This window comes from Pipistrellus hanaki, assembly GCF_964339955.1.
Source record: "Pipistrellus hanaki genome assembly, chromosome: 8".
In the NCBI taxonomy this organism is placed as follows: Eukaryota; Metazoa; Chordata; class Mammalia; order Chiroptera; family Vespertilionidae; genus Pipistrellus; species Pipistrellus hanaki.
In genome coordinates, this window is record NC_140510.1 from 10,786,283 (window position 1) to 10,798,438 (window position 12,156).

A 12,156-nucleotide genomic window follows, 5' to 3' on the forward strand; every position below is an offset into this window, starting at 1 on the left:
ATGTGTAAGAGAAAGGTCCGATAAACATATTGGCCCACAGGTTCTATGCATGACTACCCCTCAATCCTTTTGACATCCTGATGAGAGAGGTAACTGCTATTTCCCCATGTTATACATGGAGAAACTGAGGCTAGAACAGGTAGATGACTAACTGAAGGTCATGGAGCTAGTACATGGCAGACTTGGGTTTTGAACTTGGCTCATCTGACTCTGAAGCTCATTCTTTTTTCTTTTACCATGTTGCCTAAAAGACATCACAAAGGATGAAAGAAAAAGAATGTCAAGCAATCATGATGAGACTTTTCACAGCACTGCAATTCCAAAGATGGAAGAGGAGGAGGCTACAGTTGACTCTATGTCTTGCTTCGACTACGGTGAATTAATTAATTCAATTAATTTTTCAACATGACAGGTGTAGTGGGTTGAATTGTGTCCCCCACCCCTCAAAAAAAGTTATGTCCAAGTCCTAAATCCTGGTACTGTGATTGAGGTTGTATTTGGAAATAGGGTGCTTACAGATGTAATTAAGTTATGATCTTGGAATAGAATGGGCCCTAAATTCAATGACCAGTAAGTATCATTCTAAGGGTCAGAAAGTGAGGAGAGATAGAGGGACACAGGAAGATAGCCATGTGAAGATGAAAACAGAGGTCAAAGAGATGCCGCCACAAGCCAAGGATGCCAGGAGCCACTAGAAGCTGGAAGAGGCAAGGATGGATTCTCTCCAGAGCTTTGGGAAGGAGCGTGACCCTGTCAAGACCTGCATTTCAGACTCTGACCTCCAGAGCTAAGAGAAAATAAGCTTCTGTTGTCTTAACTGCTAGTATGATAATTTGTTATGGTGGTCTAGGCCCGTGGTCAGCAAACTGCGGCTTGCGAGCCACATGAGGCTCTTTGGCCCCTTGAGTGTGGCTCTTCCATAAAATACCACAGCCAGGGAGAATCTATTTTGAAGAAGTGGCATTAGAAGACGTTTAAGTTTAAAGAATTTGGCTCTCAAAAGAAATTTTATTCGTTGTACTGTTTATATTTGGCTCTGTTGACTAATGAGGTTGTTGACCACTGGTCTAGGCAACTAACACAAGAGGGAACGTAGAGCCCTCCTTGACGGAAGACATCTCTGAGCTCCAGTAGGATTCTCCTTCTGGAATTTGCAGTTGGTTCTCGGACACCCTGAACTTTAGAGATTGAGCATTCATTTTTTTTCATTTTCATTTTTTGTATCTTAAAGAGAACTTTTGATTTATTTTAAAACATTTTTAAATTAAACTGATTGGGGTGACATTGGTTAATGAGATCATATAGGTTTCAAGTGTACATTTCTATGACACATGATCTGTATATTGCGTTGTGTGCTTACCACCCACAATCAGATCATCTTCTGTCACCATATATGTGGCCCCTTTACCCTTTACTGCTTCAATCCATTTTTCATGTTTTATTAAAAATCTTTTCCCCTTTGCGAACATCTCCCTAAATCTCCTGCGAATCCAAGCCCTAGGCTTTCCAGGGACCCTGAGGGAGAGTGGAAACACGTGGGCTTTGGACACAAACAGTTGTGGGTTTAAGTTCTGACTCTGCCGTGGGACCTTGGGTAGGTTGTTTAACTTCTCTGGGCCTTAGTTTCCTCCTCTGTGAAAAGGGGATAATATCAACCTCAGGGGGTGGGTGGATGTGGGAACAGGCCTAACATGATGTTCAGCAAATAGTAGTGCCCGTTCCCCTTTCCTGCAAGACCAAAGTCAAGACCCTCTCCCAGGCAGGCTTCTCTGAGGAACGTCAGCCCCATTGTCCTTTCTCTGCAGTGAGTCGCAGCTGCCCCTCCCGCTATGCCAGCTTTGAGTGGACACTGTGAGTGCTGTCCCCTCAGGTCCATAGACCTCACCTACCGGCTCCTGTCCCCGATGACTGTGGTGCAGCCTCCACCTCCCCAGACTCTTCCTTCTGTGGCTCTGTCAGCTCATAGGACAGAACTGGCCAACAGAGGAAGCCCGGGAAGTCTTGCCCCGGTTGGAGGTCAGGGAGCCTCTCCCCAACATCAGGAAAGCTGTATCTTTACTTCCCAACCCCAACTCCTGGGCATAAAACTCCCCCTGAAAGTCATCAATAGGAACAGAGTGCCCCTGAGAAGATGCATTATGGAAGTGGGGAGAATAGCCTGCAATGAAGTAGAAGCTCATCAGTTCTTATCTTCCTCTCTTGCAAACACAATAATTCAAAATGAAATAAAAAAGGGAAAAAAGCCTGTCACTGTTGCCCATTCCTCTGTGCTCCGCACAGCCTCACTGAAGGGGTGCCTCATTACCAAGATTTTACTAAGCTTGCAGAACAGACGAGGAAGAGCCACGAGAAGCACACAGAGTGACACTTGCCAAAAGAAATGAGCAAGGCACATCCTGATACCTGGGCCCTTCGGGAGCTGAAGCCAGGAGGCCTCAGGGACTCTTCAGATGCAACTTTATTAACTTCACGGGTCTCGATGTGAAGCCAAAGACAGCTCCAGCAGCTCCTGGCCAGAACTCCAAGTTCACCTCCTCTTGGGTTTGAACTGACCATTGGCTACCTGTCCTTGACTGTGGTCAACACTGCAGCCCACTTGTTCCTCTTACTGCAAGGCCCCGGGGTCTGAGCTCTGCTCAGAGGCACCCTTTGCTAACACTGGTTTCTCGCTCGCCTATGCATCTATTAGTATAGCTGAGGGTATACTGAGGAGCAGAGGAGGAAAGGAGGAAGGAGGAGAGCAGCTGGCAGGGATGGTCATTTGTGCCCAGTTAGGATGGGCATATTCCTGTCACACCAGAAAGTTCAACCATACAGCACTCCACCCCAACCAAACCCTGTCCTTGGAAACAGGTGAACAGGTGGATCCATCTAGGACCACTTTTCCCTGGAGGAGTCTTTGGAAATGTCACTGCACCTCTGAGCCACAGCGTTCTCTTCTGTGAAATGGGGTTGATAGCACCCACCTCATGAGGTCGTCATAACCTCTAGCCCTGCACCTGGCATGTAGTGGGCACCTGCCTGCCCCTCCTGCTTGTCTTTAAAAAGTGTTTCTATTGATTTCAGAGAGAGAAAGGGAGAGGGAGAAAGAAATAGAAACATCAATGATGAGGTTGATTAGCTATCTATTGCATGCTCCCTACTAGGGATCAAACCCACAACCTAGGCTTATGCCCTCACCAGGAATCGGTGACCTCTTGGTTCATGGTTTGACACTCAACCACTGAGACATGCCAGGTGGGCTTCTATTTGCCATTTCCTCTCTCATAGGGATGACAGAAGTGCTCTTGCAATAGCTGCTCTGGGCAGGGGTCTGCAGTGCCTGAGCATCTGTCAGCTGGAGGGGCTCTACCAGTCTCAGCCTCTCCCTGCACCCCAGCTGGCTCTGAGTTCCCCTAAATTCTTTTCAAATCATCATCTAGCTCCAGCTCTTGCTTCCCTGGGGACCCTGTGGTCCCTGCTGCCCTGACACCTGCTCGCTCATGCCCATTGGGACCTCCCTTCTTGGTGAGAGATGGCATTGTGGAAAGGGGACCACAAGTATTTAAAGGTTCCCACCCTTGAAAAAATTTGCCTCCTGAATCCCTCTGGAGCCCTTGAATTTGGGCTGCAATAGGCCAAGGTTAGACTAGAGAAAGGCCCAGGTCAATGCCAGCAGGGTATAGTGGGAAGAAATTGGCTTCGGGTGTCTTCCCCAAAGCCATCTGTCCAGGCGGGCACAGCAGAGTGTTTCAGTAGCAGTAGCCAGCTTACTGGTAGAGACAGTGCTCTGGTCTCCAACTGCTGGGGATCAGCTCCCAGCTTCAGCTCTTACTTTTGGGAAACTTTAAGCAAGTTTCTTAATCTTGCTAAGCCTCAATTCACCCATTGGTAAAATGGAAATAGTGATATGGCACTCAAGTCAGATAAGAGTGCCTAGCACTCAATATAAGAAGCTGTTTTTGTTCAATTTAGTTTTAGCATTTATTTTTAATCAGGATGAGGGAACTGAGGTTTGAAGATGAGACCTTGTTCAAGTTGGCTTTGGGGTCTGGGGAATAGTAAACACGAATAAGAAACTCTTAGGAGATGCAGACTAGTAGAGAGATAGATGCCATAGACTAATGTAGACTGGGTAATTCATGAGTAAAGAAACACGGGGAAGACACAGGATGGCAGTGTGCAATTCTGTCTTGTGGTCAAGGGTTTGGAGATGGCTTGGCAGGTATGTTGGGCCCATCGGGGTGGTGGCAGGGCTGGGAGGAACCGCCATCTGTATGGTTTCCATGACATCTTGCTGCTAACACAATGCTCCTGCCTGTGGCAGACTCCAGACTAAGCAAGAAGAACAACCATTATCCAAGGAGAGAGGAAGGCAGCTATGAGCCTGGATAATAGTTCTGGCCTCACCTGTTGCCGGGTGACTTGGTTCCAGTTTCAGGTCCCTGAGAGAAGTTTCATCCTGCTGGAGACCTTGGTTTCCTCATTCAAATGAGGAGGTCGAGTTCCATTCCAGCTCTGAAAGTCTAGGTTCCAGGGGTAATTAGCTCCAGAAAAAAATGTTCAGGAAGCTGTCACACTCTCAGAGCAGTGATGAGTAAAGGGGGTTGTGGATATCACCAGCCAGAGGTGGAAAAGTGAGGGCAAGGGGTCCTTCAGAAGAGTAGGGTGCATGGGAGGCTGCAGGCTGATGGAAAGTCCTGGGCTGCAATCCCGGACTCCTGACTCAATGACTCATTTCTCTTTATGACACACTAGCTACCTCTAGTCATGTGATAAGACTTTGTCACTCAGGATTTTGTGAAAAAATATTATAACTCCTATTCACTTCTTTGGTGGTTATCGTGTGCCAGGTTAAATGACAGGAAGGTTATGACTAAGTGAAGTGTATGCTGGGACATGTGGGACAAGCAGGATAGGGATGAGGATGGCACTCCAGAGCAAGCAATTTGGAGATGGGGTGGGCAGTTAAAGCTAGAAGAATCTTCCGGTTGGTCTAAAAAGGAGAGGGTGATTTCTCTCTGGGCCCTGATTAACTTCATAAAGGCTTCACAGAATCTAGTTGCATATTTTTTTTGCATGCGATTTTTCAGTTTTCCTAATACTATTTATTGAAGATTCTCTTATCTTCTTTGTTGAAGATTAGTTGCCCAATTATGTGGGTTTATATCTGGGCACTCAATTCTGTTCCATTGGTCTGTCCTTTTTTTTTTTTTTTTTTTTTTTTTTTTTTTTTTTTTTTTTTTTTTTTTTTTGCCAATAGCATACTGTTTTGAATATTTTAGCTTTTCAGTATAATTTGAAGTCAGAGAGTTTGATATTTCCAAATTTGTTCTTTCTTCTAAGAATTGCTTTGGTCATTCTGGGTCTTCTGTGGTTTCATACAAATTGATAATTTTTTTGTTCTATTTCTTTGAAAAATGCTATTGGAATTTTGATTGGGATTGCATTAAATCTGTATAATCCTTTAGATAATATGGTCATTTAGATAATATGTTGATTTTTCCAATCCATGAACATGGAATATCTTCCCATTTCTTTGTGTCTTCTTCAATTTCTCTCAACAATGTTTTGTAGTTTCAGTGTATATATTTTTCTCATTCTTTAAGTTTATTCCTAGGTATTTTATTATTTTTGTTGCAATTGCAAATGGAATGGTCTTTATTTTTTTCTGATATTTTATTGTTACTATATAGGAACATAATTAAATTTTGTATATTGATTTTGTATCCTACAATTTTACTGTATTTGTATTTGCTTATTGTTTCTAATAATTTTTTTAACTTTATTGTTGAAAGTATTATAAATTTCCCTCCCCCTCAATAACCCCTCCAATCCCATTCCCACAGCCTACCCAGGCCTTCCCTGAACTATTGTTTTTCCATGGTCTATGCATATATGCATATAAGTTCTCATCCCTCCCCGCCCCAGGCATCACATGATCTCACATGTGGAATCTAATGAAGAAAATAAACCAATGAACAAAACAGATCCAGAGACATTGAAACATGCAATAGACTGATGGATTTTGAATAGTCTTTTGGTGGAGTCTTTAGGTTTTTCTGTATGTAGAATCATATTATCTGAAAACAAAGTGATAATTTTACTTCTGCATTCCCAGTTTGGATGCTTATTATTTCTTTCTATTGCCTGCTTGCTCTGGCTAGGACTTTTAGTACTATGTTGAACAACAGTTGTGAGAATGGGCATCCTTATTTTGTTTCTGATCTTAGAGGAAAATTTTCAGTTTCTCATTATTGAGTATGATATTAGTTTAAGGCTTGTCATATATGGCTTTATTACATTTAGGTACTTACCTTCTATACTCATTTTATCCAGTGTTTTAATAATAAATGAATGCTGTACTCTATAAAATATTTTTTCTTGCATTTATGAATGATCATATGATTTTTATTCTTTATTTTGTTTTTGAAAAATATTTTAAAATATATTTTATTGATTTTTTTTACAGAGAGGAAGAGGGAGAGAGAGAGTTAGAAACATCAATCAGCTGCCTCCTGCACACCTCCCACTATGGATATGCCCGCAACCAAGGTACATGCCCCTGACCAGAATCAAATCCAGGACTCTTGAGTCCACAAACCAACGCTCTATCCACTGAGCCAAATATGTTTTTAAAATTGATTTTAGAGAGAGAGGAAGGGAAAGAGAGAAAGAGAAACATTGATCAGCTGCCTTCTTCATAGCCCCTATTGGGGATAGAGCCTACAACCTGGGCATGTGCCCCGACCCAGAATTGAATGAGCAAACTTTTGGTGTATGGGACAACGCTCAACCAACTGAGCCACATCGGCCAGGGCTATCCTTCACTCTGTTGATGTGGTGTATACTATTAATTTGCACGTGTTGAATCAGGATCTTTAAATGGACCTTTGTCTAAAATGTGTGTGCATGGGAAGCTGAAAAAGGGGTGCTATGGCTCAGTTTTCCTACAATTGGCTGATCCCCAGGAAGCTAATTGCATTTGGAAAACCAAGGACTCAACTTTCTTTCAACCAAGTCAAATGTTGCTTTTAGGAATCCCAGCTCAGTCTACTTCAGCCCAAACCCATCAGCCTCTTATCTAGCAGACATTCCTTCGGGAAATACACTTTAGTAGTAACGACTCCACATATTGCCTTAAAACTGTTATTTTCCATAGTCATATCTGATCCTAACTTACACCAGTCCTTGTTGGCAACCCATTTCACAGGGGGAACACTGAATGCAGCAGAGGACCTATGAGGCCTCTCTGGTACCACACAGCAGGTTGGGGTCAGACAGAAGAGTAGGGACTTGGTGATGCTAGATCCACTTTTATCCTCAAGCAGCATTGCAGGGAGAAGCATACAATGAGGCTACGTTTAATTTTCTAAGAGTGTGATAGTTATTTCTTGAATGTTTCCTATCTCACAAAGGCCTATAAAATGACACATATACTAGTATATGAGGACATGAGATTTCAAAGGCCATCTGATGCATTCACCTGCTTCAAGGCAGTCTTCACTTAAGCTGTGTCTGGTTTAAAGACAGGAGTGCCTTTTTCATTCATTTTCCTTTTAAAGAGTGTCAGAAAAGGAGAGTGCCTAACATCTGTGGGTCAACCAATTTAGCACTTAACAACCCTCAGGGTCAGGAAATTAATCTTGACATTTAACCTAAATTCTCCATGTTGACTATTTCCTCCTCCAGTCCGGGACCCAGTGGAGTGGGAGAACAGCTGCTCACCATTCTTTCCCGGCTCTCCCTGCTCACGGATGAAAACTGCCACAACTTCACCCTTTATGCTTTTCTTCAGGTTTAAGAGTGGCAATTCTCTTGAGGGTTTTACCTTTCTCCGTAGGAACTGTTTGTAAACTTATTCTGAATCTTTTCCATATTTCCCACATCATTCTTGGACTGGGATAGTTCAAGCAGTCCTGATTAGGTGGGTTTGTTTTATCCCAGACCACGCACACTATGTATCTTTCTCTCCACTTCCACCCAAGCCCCTCCATTAAACACAGTCCCTCAAATCAATAAGCACAGCCCTACTGAAAGGACTTGTATTATACTTGTGATCCACTATGGTTCTCTGCTTTTTTTCTTTTTTAGTGCTCTTAGTTTATGTTTTACCCACCTATTATTTATTTATCTTGACTCCGGGTCAGGTTTTTTTTTTTTTTTTTTTTTTTAATCTTGCCTAATATACTTCCTTGTTTATACCTAGTAGATTTCAGCCATATGGCCCACTGATTTAAATGTGATTAGGATTTCCTATATGTCCTTCTTATACTTATAAGATAACTTGAATGCATATACTATTGTGGTTTCAAAATTACAAAAAAAAAAATAATATTAAACATTTGGACTCTATCCAGGAAGTACAAACCTAAACTCTTATTCTCAAAGATTAAGATTTTTTCTTCTGTGTGTATAGGGTGCTTTATTTCCAGAGTGACACATGCTGTGGTGGGTTGGGCTTGGGCCGATGTCCTCATATGTACAGACTGAATAAGGTGGGTCTCTGAGAAGAAGTTAGATTTGCCTTGATGTGGAAGGGAGATGGGCGTTACAACTAGGTATGTGTTCAGTTCTGTGCTGGTTCCAGTGAAATGCAGGGAGATAAGGCAGCTCTCAAGGTGGTCACTTCCAGGCCTTCTGTACCACATCTTCCCACTGAGCATCTGATATCTCCTGAGCCCAGGCAGGAACCCCTGGTGCAGGCAAGCTTACTCCAGCCATTGTCCTTTCACCAGCTCTACATGTTCTGGGGCCATGGGAATAGAGCTGTGGTTGCTCAGTGCTGTAGGTCCCTCCTCATCTTCATCCTCGCAATCTAATGGTGGGTCTGGCAAATGAAGCCCCAGGGCCTGGATCCGATCCTGGATATCTGGCACTACATCTCCGTCGCCACTGGTGCCGGCTTCACCCTCTCTGGTTCAGGATCTTGGTTCAGGGGCTGGTAGGAGTAGTCAGTTGGGCCTGCCCCAGTTTCCTCCTGTTCTTCCTCAGGCTCCTCACTGCTCCAATCCCCAGTGCCTTCTGTGGGGCCCTCGTGTGGCCCTAATTACTCAGACTGATTAGGGAAGATATGCTCTGGACCCACGCTGTCTCCCCCTAGAACTACTGTTGCCATCCAGGCAATGGGCACTTAGAGCCTGAGGCCGAACCTGCACCTTCACTTCCCAAAGATTAAGACTTTAAAAAATATATATACTTTATTGACTTTTTACAGAGAGGAAGGGAGAGGTATAGAGAGTTAGAAACATCGATGAGAGAGAAACATCAATTCAGCTGCCTCCTGCACATCCCCCACAAGGACATGTGCCTGAAACCAAGGTACATGTCCTTGAATGGAATCAAACCCAGAACCCTTGAGTCCGAAGGCCAATGCTCTATCCACTGAGCCAATCTGGCTAGGGCAAAATTAAGACTTTTTGATAACATACCTTAAAAAAAAAAAAATCCTCACCCGAGGGTATTTTCTCCTTTGATTTTAGAGATGGTGGAAAAAAGAGCGAGAGAGACAGAAAGAAATATCGATGTGAGAGAAACACATCAATGGGTTACCTCCAGCATGGACCCTGACCAGGGCCCAGGCTTGGGAGGAGCCTGCAACCCAGGTACATGCCCTTGACTGGAATCAAACCCAAGACCCTTCAGTCTGCAGGCCGACGCTCTCTCCACTTAGCCACACCAGCCAGGCCATACACATGATATTTTGAGAGCATAATTTATGATAGAATATACTCAGTGGACTTTGTGGTAACAATAATAACAGTGAACATTTGCTGGAGCCAACTGTGTATCAAGCATGTGCTAAACTCATTATATAAATCATTCAAAACAGGTCATCAACAAAACAAAAATTCTAAGAAAGGCTAGGCTAGTCAGGGAAGTCAGAAGAGTGTTGTGAAAGAGGTAGGAGTTGAGTTGGGCCTAGACATGGTTCAGGTTCCCGGCTCCTGGTTTATTGCCCCAGGGTCCTAGCTGGGTTTGTAAAGGTTAACATTTTTGGAGGCAAGAAAATTAATAGACATTCTTAGGTTGAGAAGTGTTGTTTCTATTATAATGGTGTGTTATTTAACAGATGACCTATGCATTCATGAGGGGCCAGTAGCACAGGTGAATTTTGGGCAAGGAGTGGTTTAACAAGGGCATGGCCAGATTTTGCAAAATGATTAGTCATTGACAAGAAGGTAATAGGCAAGTGGCTGTAGATAAAAGTCTGCTCTCTCCAGGTTCCACATAGCTGGGTCCCTATCCATACATGCATGTTCTCCTAGCCAACTTCAGAGTGAGAATGTCTGTATTTTTATTGCAAACTAGAGGCCCAGTGCACAAAATTCATGCATGGAGGTGGGTTCCTCAGCCTGGCCTGCATCCTCTCCAATCTGGGACCCCTCAGGGGATGTCCTTGTGGGATTAGGCCTAAACCGGTAGTCAGACAACCCTCTCACAATCTGGGACAACTGGCTCCTAACTACTCACTTGCATTCCTGCCTGACCACCCGTAACTCCTCTGCCTGCCTGCCTGATTGCCCCTATCTTGCCCCCCAGCTGGCCTGATCACCTCTACCTTGCCCCCTGCCAGCCTAATTGCCCCTACCTTGCCCCCCTGCCTGTCTGACCACTCCTAACCTCTCTGCCTGCCTGCCTGGTTATCCCTAACTGCCCTCCCCTGCCAGCCTGATCTCATCCTCCAGCTGCCCTCCCCTTATGGCCTGATCACCCCTAACTGCCTCTTCCTTGGCCCCCACCACCATGGCTTTGTCTGGAAGGAAGTCAGACGTCTGGAAGATGGCCAGTTGATCTGGTCTAATTAGCATATTACCCTTTTATTAGTATAGATAGATTATATAGAATAGGATTGCTTAAACGGGGGTGGGGGAGGAGGCCTTTTTTAGCAGGAGGAGATGCTCTTGGCAGACAAAAACACATAATCCCTACATTTGGACTGATAGCCATCCATATGCACTATACTGCCAAAGCAGTCATTAAAACATTGAATCACTTTCTTACACCTTATCCTTGCCCTTAAAACCCCTCCTCAGCCTTCACAGTTCACTCAGAGTAGGCTGATCAGGCTGAACTGCTGATCTCTGGGAGAGAGAGAGAGGCTTGGCTGCTGGCAAGGCCTGGAGAGAGAAGCTGGAGATCACCCTGCCTCTCTCTCTTCAGGCCTTGCCAGCAGTTGCTGCTGCTACTAATCAGCCCTGCCTCTCTCTCTCTTTGAGAAGTCAGCTGTTCAGCCTGGTTGCTTGCTGAGGGCATAGCCAAGCATTTGGTCGAGCCTTCAGTCATTTTGGATGTTATGACCCTGGCTTTTTATAATATAGATAGATTAGAAAATGATATTTGAAGGAATCAAATGTCAAGCCTTCAGATTGAGCCTCTGGCTCTAGGAGCAGAACTGGAGCAAAAAACCTCCAACTAGGAGGAAAATGAGGAACTGTGTTGAGCTAGCACTGCTCCCAATTCTCTAGCCTTCTAAAGGGAGAGATGCTCAGACCCATTTCCTCCTGAGCCTCAGACACGCTCTGCAGAGCCACTGCTCCTCATTTCAAAATATCATCTATTCAAGTCACTTTTCTGTGCTAAGCACAGAAAGTGAAAACCCCAAAAAGGAGGGTTGACTCTGCTTCCAGTGAGTTGTGGGAAACTGGATGAATTAGGCATGAAAATAAGTCACAAGAAGTGTGGTGGGAGATGTGTTAAAATTGGAGCCTTCTATTTGATAACACTACTGGCCCAGTGCATGAAGTTTGTGCACATTAAAAAGGAATTAGAGGAAATATTTTAAAATTGCTATTTTTAATATTCTCTATAATAGACTTGTCAGAGATGAAAGAAAAATTGTAAAATGTATATAAAAATCTCCCTCCTGTCAGAGTCTGTGGTGCACCGTGGGACCTAGAGTCAAGTCCCCACCCACCACCTGCGGGTGCTTCGAAAATGCAGGAGACCAAGACCTGGCTGCCCCACATCCATTGGATGATACCCAAACCCGGCTGGCCCAACCCCTTTCAAGCTCCTCCAGGTAGGGGGTGTGTGCTCACATCTTCAGGTCCCCTGGCTTGGTACCGGGTGGGGGCCATGGCCAGAGGTCCTCATCAAGCTCTGCCGGGTGGAAAGCATGGCCTGAGGTCCCTGTTAAGCCCATCCAAGAGAGGGGCATGGCCTGATGTCTCCCAG

General features: G+C 44.4%; 1 protein-coding gene and 1 pseudogene across 5 annotated transcripts in view; one reads left to right on the forward strand and one right to left on the reverse strand.

Moving 5' to 3' along the window:
• Window positions 1–12,156, forward strand: part of LOC311626611 (uncharacterized protein) — a 249,313-nt gene that overhangs the window by 50,086 nt on the left and 187,071 nt on the right. For 2 of the 4 annotated variants that reach the window (XR_014795733.1, XM_084892239.1), the window contains one exon: window positions 252–1,067. The exons of the other annotated variants lie outside the window; for them this stretch is intronic. Coding sequence is in view for 1 of the 2 variants with exons in the window: in XM_084892239.1 (XP_084748365.1) it covers window positions 252–267 (16 nt within the window). In the remaining variant the exon portion in view is untranslated. Of the gene's footprint in view, window positions 1–251; window positions 1,068–12,156 lie in introns of those variants that run through there. 4 annotated transcript variants of the gene reach the window in all.
• LOC311626870 (male-enhanced antigen 1-like) lies at window positions 8,605–9,132 on the reverse strand (annotated as a pseudogene). The gene has a single exon. The product of its transcript is annotated as a male-enhanced antigen 1-like (transcript).